The following is a 15998-nucleotide window of genomic DNA, read 5'->3' on the forward strand; positions in this document are numbered from 1 at the left end:
TTGGGAGCGCTGGTTTGGGGGAGGTAAGGGTTAAGGTAAAGTTCTCTCGAAGCAATAGCTTTTTTGCCTCCCAAGGCCACTGGCTCCTCTTGTTTGTCCTCCGGTGAGGAGATACCGGAGACACCTGGGCTGCCAGCTATGTCTGCAGCCAACTGTGCAGACAGATACTGTAGTACTCCGTGGAACCGTGGATTACGGGGAAGGGTGAGCCTACGGATGCTATCCCGCAAACATCGAAATGTAGAGATGTGACTCCCTTGTGGGAGCAGACGTTGGTCTGGTTTAAGAGGCTTCTTTCCCTTGACCCGGTGCGAGTCTCAAACCAGGTCCCAGGTAAAAGCTTAGGATCATAGCACCCACGAGACTCGCCATTCTCTGAGTCAGACTGAACAGGTTGTCTGGTTGTACACACTAGTCCTCGGAGGGTTTTCTGTGCATTTATAGTATGTATGGCACAATAAAGTCTTTTTTTTTTTTTTTTTTTTGAGATGGAATCTCGCTCTGTCTCCCAGGCTAGAGTGCAGTGGTGCGATCTCCACTCACTGCAAGCTCCGCCTCCCGGGTTCACGCCATTCTCCTGCCTCAGCCTCCCGAGTAGCTGGGACTACAGGAGCCCGCTACTGCGCCCGGCTAGTTTTTTGTATTTTTAGTAGAGACAGGGCTTCACCGTGTTAGCCAGGATGGTCTCGATCTCCTGACCTCGCGATCCGCCCCCCTCGGCCTCCCAAAGTGCTGGGATTACAGGCGTGAGCCACCGCGCCCGGCCGGGAATAAAAGTCTTAACTGCTGTGTTTCTTATCAACGTAGTATGCATGCAGTGAGGGCGTCCTTCTATGGGTCCTTTTCCTTCTAGCATAGCTTTGGGGATCAGTAAAAGCAAAGCAAGAGTACATTCTTTTTTTTTTTTTTTTGAGACGGAGTCTCGCTCTGTCATCCAGGCTGGAGTGCGATGGCACGATCTCGGCTCACTGCAAGCTCCGCCTCCCGGGTTCCCACCATTCTCCTGCCTCAACCTCCCAAGTAGCTGGGACTACAGGCACCGGCCGCCACTCCCGGCTAATTTTTTGCATTTTTAGTAGAGACAGGGTTTCACCGTGTTAGCCAGGATGGTCTCTGTGGGGAAAAGAAAGATCAGACTGTTACTGTGTCTATATAGAAAGAAGTAGACATAAGACACTCCATTTTGTTCTGTATTTGAGATGCTGTTAATCTGTGACCCTACCCCCAACCTTGTCCTTGCAAGAGACATGGGCTGTGGTGACTCAAGGTTTAAAGGATTTTGGGCTGTGCAGGATGTGCTTTGTTAAACAAATGCCTGAAGGCAGCTGGTTAAAAGTCATCACCATTCTCTTAATCTCAAGTTCCCAGGGACACGTACACTGCGGAAGGTCGCAGGGACCTCTGCCTAGGAAAGCTAGGCATTGTCCACGGTTTCTCCCCATGTGATAGTCTGAAATATGGCCTCGTGGGAAGGGAAAGACCTGATCATCCCCCAGCCTGACACCCGTGAAGGGTCTGTGCTGAGGAGGACTAGTATAGAGGAAAGAAGGCCTTTTGGCAGTGGTTGGCAGTTGAGATAGAGAAAAGCATCTGTCTCCTGCCCGTTCCTGGGCCATGGAACATCTCCGTGTAAAACCCCATTGTGTGCTCTGTTTACTGAGATAGGAGAAAACCGCCTTACGTCAAAAGGTGGGACTTGCTGGAGCAATGCTATTAAAAGGTTTATGGAGATGTTTGCATATGCATATCAAGGCACAGCATTTTCCTTTAAACCTATTCATGTCACAGAGAACTTTATTCATATGTCTTACTGCTGACTTTCTCCCTACAATGATCCTATTATCCTGCCACTCCCTTATCTTTAAGATGGTAAAGATAATTAACAATAAATACTAAGGAACTCAGAGACCGGTGCCGGCATGGGTCCTCGGTGTGCTGAGCGCCGGTCCCCTGGGCCCACTTTTTCTGTATACTTTGTGTCTCATTTTTTTTCTCAGGTCTCTCGTTCCACCTAACGAGAAACGCCCACAGGTGTGGAGGGGCAGGCCACCCCTTCAGTCTCGATCTCCTGACCTCGTGATCCGCCCGCCCAGGCCTCCCAAAGTGCTGGGATTACAGGCGGGAGCCACCGCGCCCGGCCCAGAGTACATTCTTATACCCAGCATGGACAGAAAAGGTGTTTTCCTGGAGGAGGAACCAGGAGTACGGGAGGAACATGAAAGTGGACGAGGAGTGTGACCGTTGAAGCACAACACCACAGGGAGGGGGTTCAGCCTCCGGATGACTGTGGGCAGCCCTGGATAATATCCAGCCTCCCACAAGAAGCCGGTGGAGCAGTGTTCCCCGACTCCTCCAAGGAAAGGAGACTCCCTTTCGCGGTCTGCTAAGTAACGGGTGTCTTCCCAGACACTGGCGTTACCGCTTGACCAAGGAGCCCTCACGCGGCCCTTATGCGGGCGTGACAGAGGGCTCACCTCTTGCCTTCTACGTCACTTCTCACGATGTCCCTTCAGCACCTGACCCTATACCCACCGGTTATTCCTTCATTATATTAGTAATGCAACAAAGAGTAATATTAAAAGCTAATGATTAATAATGTTTATAATAATGATTGATAATTGTCCATAGTCATCTCTATATCTAATTTGTATTACAACCGTTCTTGTTCTATTTTCTTTATTATACGGAAACAGTCTGTGCCTTCAGTCTCTTGCCTCGACCCCGGGTACTCCTCCGCCCACGTTCCCGGCACTAACGCGAGGAAGAGCAAGGCAGCCGGGTTTAGGGTATTCACAGTCGCTAAAGTCAGTTGATCGGCCTCCTGCACCCGTAGGGCAGTGGCAGCTACTGTTTAAAACAAGGAGGTCATCCAAGTGCCACAGAATCTAATTACCCGGGTAAGCACGCCGCCGGGCGATGCCGTGACCTTATGGCTTGAGTTAGAAGTTCTGTGGCCTCCCTTTCACTCGTGGACAAGCAAGAAGAAAAGCTTGGTTAGTTAGATCAGGCAGCCCTGAAGCTGGGGCCTGAGGTAAGCCTTCTTTGATTTCTTTAAAAGCTTTCTCCTGGCCGGGCGCAACGGCTCACGCCTGGAATCCCAGCACTACCGGAGGCTGAGGCAGGCGGATCACAAGGTCAGGAGATCGAGACCATCCTGGCTAACACGGTGAAACCCCGTCTCTACTAAAAAATACAAAAAACTAGCCGGGTGAGGTGGCGGGCACCTGTAGTCCCAGCTACTTGGGAGGCTGCGGCAGGAGAATGGCGTGAACCCGGGAGGCGGAGCTTGCAGTGAGCTGAGATCCGGCCACTGCACTCCTGCCTGGGCGACAGAGCGAGACTCTGTCTCAAAAAAAAAAAAAAAAAAGAAAGCCTTCTCCTGGTCAGCCTCCTAGAGGAGCGTCTCCTTCTTTCCTCTTTGTGGCTTCATATAATGGCTTAGGCGTGAGCAAGAAATTTGGGATTCCAACGCAGCAGAACTTTGCTGCCTCTAGGAACCCTCTTATCTCTGACGCCGGGTGGTTGGAGGAGGAAGGGAACAAACAGCTGCTTTCTGTTCACTGCTCTCCGTTCACTGCTAAGCCATCTTTCCTCTTGGCTTATATAGAAGCTTAAACACTGGACACTGTCAGGCAGATTTGAGCCTTTTTTCCTGACACTGTATCCTGCCTTCCACAGCACCAGAAACACCTGCACTTCACTGAATGCCACTGTGGAAAAGTGTGTGAGGATAATGGGCTGATACAGGACGCGGCTCCGGGGGCAGGACCAGCAGTGGATGGCGAGTACCTGGGCGCTACTACTGGCCTTGGAGATTCTTTGTCATCTGAGAAATTGCTTGGAATATTATCACAGAACTACTGGTGAAAGGATGGTGAGTGCAATTGTCACAAGGATACCCACAGTCAGGGCCCAGATGTTCAGGCACTTGGCGGTGGAGGCACAGGCCTGGGCTCCAGTCAGGTCGCCAACCGTCTTCCTGTCCCTAGACTGTGGGAGGAGACAGTGGGGGACCAGGATTCCTCAGCTGAGAGCCATGTGCTGTGGCTCCCACTACCCCCGGCTCCTCCCCACTCTGAGATCAGGGACCACCTCCTCCCCTTCCTCACCCAGGCTCAGACTCTCCAGGAGCCTCAGGCTCATCCTCCTTCTGCCTTGGCCCCAGCACAGGCTGTTCTCCCCACCACGGGGTGAAGTCGCCTGTGAGTTCCCTTCTCACTTTCTGGGAGAGCCTGGGTGCCAGTCTGGAAGGTGAGGGTGTAATTTCTGGTATTGGGCTGTAGGGAGAATTGCTCTGGGCTAGTGGATCGCTGGGGACAAACTCTGAGCCAGCCAGCCTCCTGGAGCCTCCTCCTAGACCTGCACTGGGCGGATTCCCCAAGCCACACACACACAGATCACACAGACAAAGCTACTGACGTGGGCACACACGGGACAGAGGTGCACACAAACTCACACTCACAGGGACACACGAATCCCCACCCGGGGCAGCTTCTGGGCAGGTGGAGTTCCAGGCTCACCGGGACCCTCTGAGCGTTCCCTGGGGCCATACACACCTTCACGGAGTAGGCGAACGCTATGAAGCCCAGGCAGCAGGGGTTCATGAAGAGGGTGTTGAACAGGGACCAGACGACATGGTCGGGCACGGAGGTCTCGCTGCGGATGTGGGTCACGGCTGACTTCACACCGTGCTCCTCCTTGATCATGGCTCAGGTTTCCGGGAAGCTGATGTTTTTGGTGGTGACGAAGGCTTGGGAAGTGTGGTTCCTGCTCTCTTACACGACCGTTTGTGGAGTGACGTCTGGATGCCGGGCACCGTCTCTGGCAGGTCTTAGGTCTTCTCAGGCTCCTGGACCTGCTGGACTCAGGCGTTCTGCTTTCTTAGAAGTTTGTTTCCTGCTTGGAAATTTGTGAATTGTGTGAGGTCTGAGGAGGGGGTAACAAATTTCTGAACGTGAAGTTATACATTCAGGGCGGGCGGACGCACTGTGGGATAAGGAGCCTTCTCTCCAGGACCCCGGCAGGACAGCGTCATGTGACTCCAGCTTCCTCTTGGAGGGGAGTCAGAGGCCCCCGTGAACTTTACTAGACCTGGGAGTCTCCTCACCTTACGCCAGCAGTTGCAGGACCTCACTATTGGTTCGGGGTCCCTGCCAGGCCCCCGATGGGCCTCCACAATCCAGGCCCCACAGGGGGCCCCTCAAGCCCTCACCTCTCTTGCCACAGGCCTCCTCTGCTGAAATCTTCCCTTTCTTGGGGCTGCAGTTCTGCTCTATGTGGGTCCAGAGGCCCAAGCCTCCCTGTGTCTCCTGCTGCAGGTCAGAAACCCAGTGGCCATTGCTGCCTGCCCCAAGCAGCCTCCAGGCCCAGGACCGGGGACCGCGGGGAGCACTGACGGAAGCGGAGGCGGTCTTGGATACAGGGAGGATTCCAGGACCTGTGGGGGCAGTTTCAGTGCTCAGGGCTGACACGCGTGACCCCCTCCTTCCTCCTGCCTCCTTCCGGGGCCCCTTTGCTTTATAAAACACCACAGAGGTTGAGGGGACATGAGGGGCGGGGGTTCCTGGACTCAGGGCCACACCCCGTGGGGCCTGGGCAGGGCTCTAGGGCCCCACTGGCCAAGAGCTTACTGAGTTTACAGCACTTTCCTCCTCCTGCCTCAGCGCCCCGTGGATAGGAGTGCAGTCTGAGCAGAGCAAAGTGAGGTCACTGGGTCAGCGGCTCCTGTGGCATCTGGCCAAGGACAATGTGCTGAAAAGTTTCCCTGGAAAAAATCAGAAACCAAACTGACCTCAGAAGAGGCCCCTGCGCCCTCCAGGAGGAAGTGGGAGTCACGTGAGGCCTGTCTTGATTGGGGTTCCTGGAGAGGAGCCCCCCTCTCCACCTGTCCCTAGGTGGGGGCTCCTGTTTCCCCTGCTCTGCTCTCTGAGGTGCCCAGGGTCCCGTCCCGGAATCTGGGGTTGCCTGCACCTCCTCTGATCCTGCACCTCTGGCCTGGCTGCTGCACTCTGGGGAGCTCCCTGTGGCCACCCTTGGAACGTGGCCAGTTCCGTTCTCAAACTGCTGTGAGGACAAAGCTCATGTTGGATTTTGAAGATTTGGTGAAAAAAAAATTTCTTTATAAAATGTCACTATTTCATCAGTAGTATATTTTGTTGATGATATGGTGAGGTAGTATTTTGGATATATTTGTTTAAGTAGATTGCTGGCCAGGCATGGTGGCTCACTCCTGTAATCCCAGCACTGGGAGGCCAAGGCAGGAGGATCGCTTGAGGCCAGTGGTTGAGGCTGCCATGAGCTGTGATGGTGCCACTGCACTCCAGCGTGGATGACAGAGATCCTGCCTCTAAAAACAAGTAATTAAAATTAAATCAGTACATATTTTTTTTTGAGATGGAGTCTCGCTCTGTCACCCGGGCTGGAGTGCAGTGGCGCGATCTCGGCTCACTGCAACCTCTGCCTTCTGGGTTCACACCATTCTCCTGCCTCAGCCTCCCAAGTAACTGGGACTACAGGCGCCCACCACCACGCCTGGCTAATTTTCTGTATTTTTAGTAGAGACGAGGTTTTACCGTGTTAGCCAGGATGGTCTTGATCTCCTGACCTCATGATCCACCCACCTCGGCCTCCCAAAGTGCTGGGATTACAGGCGTGAGCCAGCACGCCTGGCCTATTTTTTTTTTTTTTTTTTGAGACGGAGTCTCGCTCTGCCGCCCAGGCTGGAGTGCAGTGGCCGGATCTCAGCTCACTGCAAGCTCCGCCTCCCGGGTTCACGCCATTCTCCTGCCTCAGCCTCCCGAGTAGCTGGGACTACAGGCACCCGCCACCTCGCCCGGCTAGTTTTTTGTATTTTTTAGTAGAAACGGGGTTTCACTGTGTTAGCCAGGATGGTCTCAATCTCCTGACCTCGTGATCCACCCGTCTCGGCCTCCCAAAGTGCTGGGATTACAGGCTTGAGCCACCGCGCTCGGCCTCTTCTTCCTTTCTAAGTAAGTGAAGGAAATGATGTATACAGTGGTCCATTTCCAAGACAAAGTGCCCTACATCAGCTTAGGTCAGCAAACCACAGAAGAAACAGGATATACTAGGCCCCTGCTTGGATAGCTGATGCCTTCTTGTCAGTCTCCCTGTCCCTCCCCTTCTCCATCCACTTAGTTGCCCTCAGGCAAATCAAGGAAGTTTAGTCTGAGATGAAAGTTTACTAGCTTGCAAAATAGCTCGGTTCATCCGTCCGTATCCGCCTGCCCAGCTGCTTAGGTCATAAGTCAAATAAATACACAAGGAGCCCCTGAGCTGACTGGGATTGCAATGCATTGTGGGCCGCAACAAAATGCAGCAGGACAACCCTAAAGCAAACACCTAAAACCCCTGCCCAACAACCAATAGGAAGGCAGTGACCTCACAGTGCTCGGCCTATGAGGAGCTGGGGGAGGGGCCTGCACACTGGGGATAAATGGCTTGTTCTGTACTGCGTGGGCCCATCAGATGCCTGATCTCGAAAGACCATCATTAAAAGTCTCACTTTTGGCCGGGCGCAGTGGCTCACGCCTGTCATCCTAGCACTTTGGGAGGCCGAGACGGGCGGATCACGAGGTCAGGAGATCGAGACCATCCTGGCTAACACAGTGAAACCCCGTCTCTACTAAAAATACAAAAAACTAGCCGGGCGAGGTGGCTGGCGCCTGTAGTCCCGGCTACTCGGGAGGCTGAGGCAGGAGAATGACGTAGACCCGGGAGGCAGAGCTTACAGTGAGCCGAGATCCGGCCACTGCGCTCCAGCCTGGGCGACAGAGCGAGACTCTGTCTCAAAAAAAAAAAAAAAAAAGTCTCACTTTTGCTGTTTTCCAGGTTTCTAAGTCCGTTCTTGGGGTTTGGACAAGTGAGTTTGTTTCTCACAGTCAGGCTCCAGAATTTTGTGACTCAGAATTTTAAGGAAAAAGCAAGTCTCCATGGGGTCTCTTCGTGGCCAAAAAATGGAGGAAGGAATAGAGGTTTGTTTTGTTTTGTTTTGTTTTGTGGGTTTTGTTTCTTTGTTTGAAACAGGGTCTCACTTTGTCACCCAGGCTGAAGTGCAGTGGCACCATCACAGATCACTGCAGCCTCCACCTCCTGGGCTCAAGCGATCCTCCTGCCCCAGCCTCCCAAGTAGCTAGAACTCCCAAGTAACACACCAGCATGCCCAGCTAATGCTTAAATTAGAGTTTTAATTCACAGATAAATAAAGGTTATTTGTATCAGGAGAACCCGCTCCCAGTGGTTATGTGGGTTCTTTTCTATTTCCTTTTTTTTTTTTTTTTTTTTTTGAGACAGAGTCTCGCTCTGTCGCCCAGGCTGGAGTGCAGTGGCCGGATCTCAGCTCACTGCAAGCTCCGCCTCCCGGGTTTACGCCATTCTCCTGGCTCAGCCTCCCGAGTAGCTGGGACTACAGGCGCCCGCCACCTCGCCCAGCTAGTTTTTTGTATTTTTTAGTAGAGACGGGGTTTCACCGTGCTAGCCAGGATGGTCTCGATCTCCTGACCTCGTGATCCGCCCGTCTCGGCCTCCCAAAGTGCTGGGATTACAGGCTTGAGCCACCGCGCCCGGCCTCTTTTCTATTTCCTAAGTGTCTCGGCTGGTTTGAGAAATAAAGGGAAAGAGCATAAGAGAGAGGAATTTAAAGCTGGGTGTCCAGGGCAGACACCACCTGTCGGCAGGATCCCTGATGTTCCCGAGCCATAAAACCAGCAAGTTTTTATTAGGGATTTTCAAAAGGGAAGGGAGTGCACGAATAGGGTGTGGGTCACAGAGATCACGTACTTCACAAGGTAATAAAATATCATAAAGCAAGTGGAGGCAGGGCAAGATAATAGGACCACAGGATAGGGCAAAATTAAAATTGCTAATGAAGTTTCCGGCAGGCATTGTCATTGATAACATCTTATCAGGAGACAGGGTTTGAGAGCAGACAACCTGTCTGACCAAAATGTATTAGGCAGGAATTTCCTCGTCCTAATAAGCCTGGGAGCGCTACAGGAGGCCGGGGCTTATTTCATCCCTTCAGCTTCAACCGTAAAAGATGGCGCGGCTCGCTCGCTTCAGAGGGGGCAGTTTATAGACCTGCCCTCAGGGGCGCATTCTCTTTCTCAGGGATGTTCCTTGCTGAGAAAAAGAATCAGCAATATTTCTCCTATTTGCTTTTGAAAGAGGAGAAATGTGACTCTGTTCCATCCAGCTCACCAGTGGCCAGAAGTCTTTATCTGGTGTTCCGTGAATATTGCTGTTATCCTGTTCTTTTTTCAAGATGCCCAGATTTCATATAGTTCAAACACACAGGCTCTGCAAACAATTTGTGCAGTTAACGCAATCATCACAAGCCCCTTCCTCCAGCCTCCGTTCGAACAGCCCCGTGAGGGGTGCCCTGACCTTCTTGCTCTAATGCATCTGCAGCTCCCCAGGGCAGCGACTCCCCCCTCTGCCTCCCAAGTGCAGCCCCGCCCTCTTCACAGGCACGCACCCCACAGCAGTGCCTCGAGGTGCACCGGGAGGCCCATCAGTGCTGTTCCCCAAGCCTCCGGCTTTCTTCCTGGAATCTTTCTTCCTCACCCCCTCGCAGCTCGGCATGAACTTGTCACTTGAGGTGGCCAGTGCGATGTTGTGGGCATGAGAGGTGGCACCAAGAGATCAGGCATGACTCCACCTCCCATTCCCACCTCAGAGGCCTGGCAGCACACGCTGGGGGCTCCCCAACCTGGGTGGCTGGGCAAGGACGATGCACAGACCACAGACCCCACACCTGCCACCGGCCCACACTGGAGGGAGTCAGCGGCTGAGGGTGGGGCTGTTCGTTACCACTGCACAGCCTGGCTCATCCTGGCTGACTCGGGGCAGTGCTGCCTGGGCCAGGCAGAGCAGGGAGGACGTGGTGGGGGCAGCGACCCCTGGGGTGTTTGGAAGGAGAGCAAGAACCTAATCAATGTGAGTCCTGGACTTTGAGGCTGGGCAGCGAATGTTCTGTGGGTGCTGCCTGAGGCCAGATGCGGGTTTTGGCATCATGAGTTCAGGAGAGAACCAGTTGGTGGGTGAGCAGGAGCGAAAGGAAACCAGGAAAACCCAGGGGGGCTTTGTGGGTTAAAAGAGGCCACTGCCTTTCCATCCTGACCATAGAAGGGAAGATTGCAGAGCCCTTGAGTGAAAATGTCAGCGTTTGCGGCTGGGGTGGAATCAGGAGCCGGCACCGCTCCGGCTGCTGGAAACTCCGAGGAGCTCGCAGCGTCTCCAGGTAGGGTCCTGCCAAAGGAATGGCCCAGGAAAGCCCTTTTATTGCACCAAATGCTCCAGGAAAAAGAGACTAAGGGTGTGACTCAGGCTCTTCAGCCTGACCTGATGCCACATTTTTTGCGGAGAGATTTTAGAGGGAGGGGGGCAGTGGGGGCTGAGGACGACCAAGGAAAGAAACGCAGCCCAGCCAAGGCAGGCAGGAGGAGCGGGTGTGACTCGGCACAGGGACCTGACCAAATCAGACGGAAGTTTAGAGAGCTGATTTACGCCGGGTGCCATGGCTCACGCCTGTAATCCCAGCACTTTGGGAAGCTGAGGCGGGCGGATCACTTGCTCCCAGGGGTTCATGACCAGCCTGGACAACATGGTGAGACCCTGTCTCTACAAAAAGTATGAAAACATAGCCAGTGGTGGTGGTGCATGCCTGCGGTCCCACCCACAGGGAGACTGGAGTTGGAAGGATCGCTTGAGCCCAGGAGGTTGAGGCTGCACTGAGTGGCGATCAGTCACGTCCAGCCTGGGCAGGACCCTGCGGTCAGGCCTCTGAGCCCAAGCCTGGACTGTACATCCAGATGGCCTGAGGCAACTGAAGAACCACAGAAGAAGTGAAAATGGTCGGTTCCTGCCTTAACTGATGACACTACCTTGTGACATTCCTTCTCCTGGACAGTGAGTCTCAGAAGCTCCCCACCGAGCACCTTGTGACCCCCGCCCCTGCCCGCCGGAGAACAACGCCCTTTGACTGTAATCTTCCATGACCCACCCGAATCCTATAAAACTGCCCCACCCCGTCTCCCTTTGCTGACTCATTTTTCGAACTCAGCCCGCCTGCACGCAGGTGATTAAAAAGCTTTATTGATCACACAAAGCCTGGTTGGTGGTCTCTTCACAAGGACGCCTGCGACACCTGCCTCAAAAAAAAGAAAAAGAAAAAGAAAAAGAAAGTTGATCAAAGATTTGAAAGAGTTGCACTGTCCTAAAAACACAGGCTGGATCCAAAGACTGTGACAGCCTGAGACTCAAAGTAGCCCTTGGGCTCCCCACGTATCTACAGGCAAGAAGGGAGCTGAGGAAGCCACTCGGCTCTCCAGCACCCACGCTGGTGGGGCCACAGAGGACCGTGGGGATGGGAGGTGTCCCCTCCACCGACCACAGCCCACATCTCTTCCAGGAAATTGCTCCCCGGGGTTGGGGTCCTCCCCCAGCCACCCGATGGGACTTTGGAGCCACTGCAGAGCCTGACTGCTGGGGTCTGCCTTCTTCCCCTTCCATACCAGATCCTGGAAGCCCCTGTCCCTGCTCCTTGGTTGAATACCGGGGGCGTGGGCAGCAAACGCTTCATCTTTTTAACTCAGAGCCCTCCAGCTTGGGATGGATGCGGCAACTTGTGTACGTTTGACCTTCACGTAGCTGGAGGACGCCGGGATGGTTGCCTTGGAGGAAGCGGGTGTGCTTTGCTTGCAGGAAGGGCAGGCTTCCAAGTACCTCGCAGGTGCCTGGATGTGGTGTGCCTCAGTGCTGTTCACCAGATACCTTCGGCTCCCCTCTGGGCAGACGGCAGGGCTGAGTCTTCCCGTGGAGCTCCTTCTTTCGCCTCAGTGGCCATGGAGACGCCTGTCGAGGTGTGACTTCGTCTGGGCCTCTGCATGAGGGTGGGGAGCAGAGTCCTTGGTGGGGTGGAGCGTGCACGGGATGTCATTATGTGGGGCCATTTGTTATGCAGCCTAACGCAGCCTGTCCTGGCTGACGCGGACGGCCATTGCAGCGGTCATCTGCGGGTCCTCAGCTTAGTCTCACCCTCACTGGAGATCTTAGCCTTGGCCTTGCAGGCTCTCCAGATCTTTTCCTGGCAGAATTTTGGTGATTTCAGAAATATTATTACTGCTGACCCCACTTCTTCCAGCATTTCTATTTGTGATTGCCTGGTGTATATAAAATCCATGTTAATGGGGGCATATACTTTTAACGTTTCCCTATTGTGAAATTTAATAAATTTAGCCGGGCACGGTGGCTCAAGCCTGTAATCCCAGCACTTTGGGAGGCTGAGACGGGCAGATCACAAGGTCAGGAGATCGAGACCATCCTGGCTAACACGGTGAAACCCCGTCTCTACTAAAAAATACAAAAAACTAGCCGGGCGAGGTGGCGGGCGCCTGTGGTCCCAGCTACTCCGGAGGCTGAGGCAGGAGAATGGCGTAAACCCGGGAGGCGGAGCTTGCAGTGAGCTGAGATCCGGCCACTGCACTCCAGCCTGGGCGACAGAGCCAGACTCAGTCTCCAAAAAAAAAAAAAAAGGCCGGGTGCGGTGGCTCAAGCCTGTAATCCCAGCACTTTGGGAGGCCGAGATGGGCGGATCACAAGGTCAGGAGATCGAGACCATCCTGGCTAACATGGTGAAACCCTGTCTCTACTAAAAATACAAAAAACTAGCCGGGCGAGGTGGCGGGCGCCTGTAGTCCCAGCTACTCGGGAGGCTGAGGCAGGAGAATGGCGTAAACCCGGGAAGCGGAGCTTGCAGTGAGCTGAGATCCAGCCACTGCACTCCAGCCTGGGTGACAGAGCGAGACTCCGTCTCAAAAAAAAAAATAAATAAAATAAATAAATAAATAAATAAATAAATTTACAGCAAAATGTATAAAACATAAAAGTAAAAAACTACCACCCTAGTCAAAATGGTGCATTGCCCATCCCCCAGAAGGTGCCTGCCTGTCCCTGCCCAGTCACGACCCCTCCCATCCCAAGAAGACCACCACTCCGGACTTCTATGGTGAACACATTCTTGCTTTTTTGTTTTGTTTTGTTTTGAGATGGAGTCTGGCTCTGTTGCCCAGGCTGGAGTGAGTGGCACAATCTCGGCTCACTGCAAGCTCCGCCTCCCGGGTTCACGCCATTCTCCTGCCTCAGCCTCCCAAGTAGCTGGGACTACAGGCACCCGCCACCTCGCCCGGCTAGTTTTTTTGTATTTTTTAGTAGAGACGGGGTTTCACCGTGTTAGCCAGGATGGTCTCAATCGCCTGACCTCGTGATCCGCCCGTCTCGGCCTCCCAAAGTGCTGGGATGACAGGCTTGAGCCACCGCGCCCGGCCCACATTCTTGCTTTTGTCAGGATTTTAACATCCACGTGGGGGTTAAACCAAACCAAATCCAGTGTCGGCTAAACCCAAACACGATGAGTTAGAGCTTCCAGCATCTACGTTCTTGGAACTCTGCTGATTAGGGTTTTCTGTGGAGGCCTCATTACGTAGGGACGACTGCTTAAATCATTCCCCTAGGGACTGACTCTGTCCAGTCCCTCTCCCCTCCCCACGGGCTGAGGGTGGGGCTGAAAGTTCCATCCCCCGAATCACCTGGCAGCCAGAGCCCCTTCCCAAACCCTCTTCTTCAGTGTAAACCCAGGTGTGGTTGAGAGAGGCTCTGCCTTTACTCCCCATCGCCTCGGAGTCACAAGAGTGTTAGGGGCTCTGCAGAACCAGGACTGAAGAACCAAACCGGTTCTTCTTATTGCATCACCGTATCCATTTCTCATTCCTTGGAAAAAATCCTCATGTTTACCTTTTGTTTCCAGAAACATAGCGAGCACAGCTGGTTTATCGTCTGGGAATTCCAGCACCCGGAGTTCCTGCTGCCAGTGGCTCCTGCTGACCCTCACCCTCGCTGTCTTCTCCCTCCATGTTGCCTGTTTATGTTTCATGGCTGGACACGGAGCTGCTTTCAGGCCTGGGGTGTTGTCTCTGTTGGGGGAGGATTGCGTGTCGATTCCGTCAGGCACCTAGAATCAGCCAAATTCAGTTTCAAAGAACTTTTCCGTATTTCTGGGTCTTTTCTTAAAATGCATCTCTAATTAACTTTCTGTCTTTTAACTCATATTTGTCATAATAATTCTTCGACAAGGACATATTTCTGCCACAGTTTTTATATTTTCTATTTGCCCTACTTTTGGAGGTTTTTTCTTTTGGTGATTTTCATGAGAGATTTTTTCTTTTATAACTTTTCTAAAAATTTATATTGATTCATTCAACAAATACACACACACACGTATATATATACACACACACATTTTTTTAAGATGGAGTTTTGCTGTTGCCGAGGCTGGTCTCAAACTCCCGGCCTTGGAGTCTTCATGTTGTCTAGGCTGGAGGCTGGTCTCAAACTCCCGGCCTCAGGCTCTCCTCCCACCACGCGTGGTGCAATGAAACTTACCGAGTGCCTCCTGCTTGCTGCTGGGGCTCCACATGTGACCTTGGCGTGCTGAGTACTTGGGTCTGGGGCCATTAAGGGCCTCACAAGCAAAGCGTCTCTGACCTTCTCCTTCCCTTCTATTTCCTGCCCCATTTTCTCCCCCGTGTGAATCACGGAAACCAGAATTCCTTTTCCCCATGGTGAGTCATAGAAAATAGAACTCGTCTCTCCCAAAGCAGGCCGTAGAACCTAGAAGGTCACTCTGTCCCTCTTCCCTTGGAGGCCTTCCTTCCCAGGGTCCTGCCCCCATGCATGGGAGGGAGGAAGGAGCTTTGCAGCGGGTGCTGAGAAGGCTCCGGGCAGCCTCGCTGGGTCTGTCCCCTCAGCCTTCCCACTGGATTGTTCCCATTTCTACACAGCTGCTCATGCTTCATCTAATCGAAGCATAAAAAGGGTTTCCCGGGTCTCTGGGTCTTCTGTGTCACATAAAACTTTGGCTCCATAAATGTGTCCTTTTCTCTTGTTAGCTGTGTGTGGTTATAAGAGAGTCGCTGTCCCTGTGAGGGTGAAGAGAGGCCTCACAGCTCTCTCTGCTCCTGCGGTGCCAAGAATTGCTGCACATGATGAAACAAACCACAACACCCTAAAATACCGGGCGTTGTCGAGGTGACGAAACTTAAAACACAGGGCGATGCTCGGTCCCTCTCTGCTTGCCTGGTGGCAGGACAGCGAGGTACAAAGACTGAGGTCTTCCTGGCCTCCTCTCTGCCTTTCGCACCTGAAGACACTTGCACATCCCCTCAGAGACAGGGAGAATCCCGGCCCTTCCTGCAAATGTTCCTCCCCACATTTTCCTGCCTTTGTCTTTTCCCATAGGATTTATGACTCATGTTAAAATACTATTGAAGTAAGGCTCCAAAGCCACCGCAGAGAGAGAGAAATACTCTTAACCTGAGGCCTGTCCCGCGAGGCAGGTACAGCAGGCATCCATAAACTGCTGTTGCTTTTTCTCCTGTTAATCTCACTTTTATTTTCAGGAGACTGTCTCAACTAAGAACCTACGAAGGAAAGAAAGACGTTGTCTCCTCTCCCCCCCGGCAGTGGGCACGCAGCGTGGCCGAGCGAGTTCCTGTGATGGTGGCCTTAGGACCCACACTGTTCAGCTGCCCGTGTTCACATCCTGGACTTGCCACACCTGGATTTCCCGGCACCCTTTGGCAAACTTCCCACATCCCTTGGTTCTCTCACTCCCTTCCTGATGGCATTATCTAGATCGTCAGGCTTTGCACAACTGTATTTCCCTCATCTTTGCCCTTTGTGTTACCTTTTTATTGGCAGTGATTTGTTGCTAATAACAGATTTCACAAACCCATTGTGTCCCCAGACTTCTCCTGTGGCCTGCAGCACTTCCTGGATTTCTGTTTTTTCTATTTTTTTGTTTTTTGACTTCCTTCTTCAAGAATATTTTCAGTGTAGACGTGAGGGAGGGACACATTCTGAGGCTTTCTGGAAATAGCTTTATTATGCTCTGAGCTTTGAATAACAATTTGGCTGCATATAAA

The 15998-nt window shown here is 52.9% G+C and overlaps 1 protein-coding gene and 1 long non-coding RNA gene across 3 annotated transcripts; both read right to left on the reverse strand.

The window, feature by feature from the left end:
* Positions 1-3736: 3736 nt before the first annotated feature.
* On the reverse strand, positions 3737-5446 carry LOC105494172 (interferon-induced transmembrane protein 3-like). Its single transcript, XM_071073989.1, has 2 exons — positions 4557-5446; positions 3737-3990 (listed from the first exon to the last, which is right to left on the reverse strand). Exons 1-2 carry the CDS (start codon positions 4704-4706, stop codon positions 3850-3852), a joined length of 291 nt encoding a protein of 96 aa, XP_070930090.1. The 5' UTR covers positions 4707-5446; the 3' UTR covers positions 3737-3849.
* Positions 5447-11125: 5679 nt separating this feature from the next.
* LOC139357392 (uncharacterized) lies at positions 11126-15547 on the reverse strand. 2 transcript variants are annotated; one of them, XR_011610379.1, is made up of 4 exons: positions 14458-15547; positions 13810-14026; positions 11658-11899; positions 11126-11164 (listed from the first exon to the last, which is right to left on the reverse strand). It is a non-coding gene; the product is annotated as an uncharacterized lncRNA (long non-coding RNA). The 2 variants fall into 2 exon arrangements; XR_011610378.1 differs by lacking the exon at positions 11126-11164 and having other exon boundaries at positions 11184-11899.
* Between the last annotated feature and the right edge of the window lie 451 nt (positions 15548-15998).

Source organism: Macaca nemestrina, chromosome 12, assembly GCF_043159975.1.
Source record: "Macaca nemestrina isolate mMacNem1 chromosome 12, mMacNem.hap1, whole genome shotgun sequence".
In the NCBI taxonomy this organism is placed as follows: domain Eukaryota; kingdom Metazoa; phylum Chordata; class Mammalia; order Primates; family Cercopithecidae; genus Macaca; species Macaca nemestrina.

Bases quoted from the DNA above. Each gene is read 5' to 3' on its own strand.
- LOC105494172 (XM_071073989.1), bottom strand. From the start codon at position 4,706: ATGATCAAGGAGGAGCACGGTGTGAAGTCAGCCGTGACCCACATCCGC. The intron at 3,991-4,556 runs GTGTGTATGGCC...CTCCTCCCACAG, and splicing joins CGTTCGCCTACTCCGTGAAG to TCTAGGGACAGGAAGACGGT.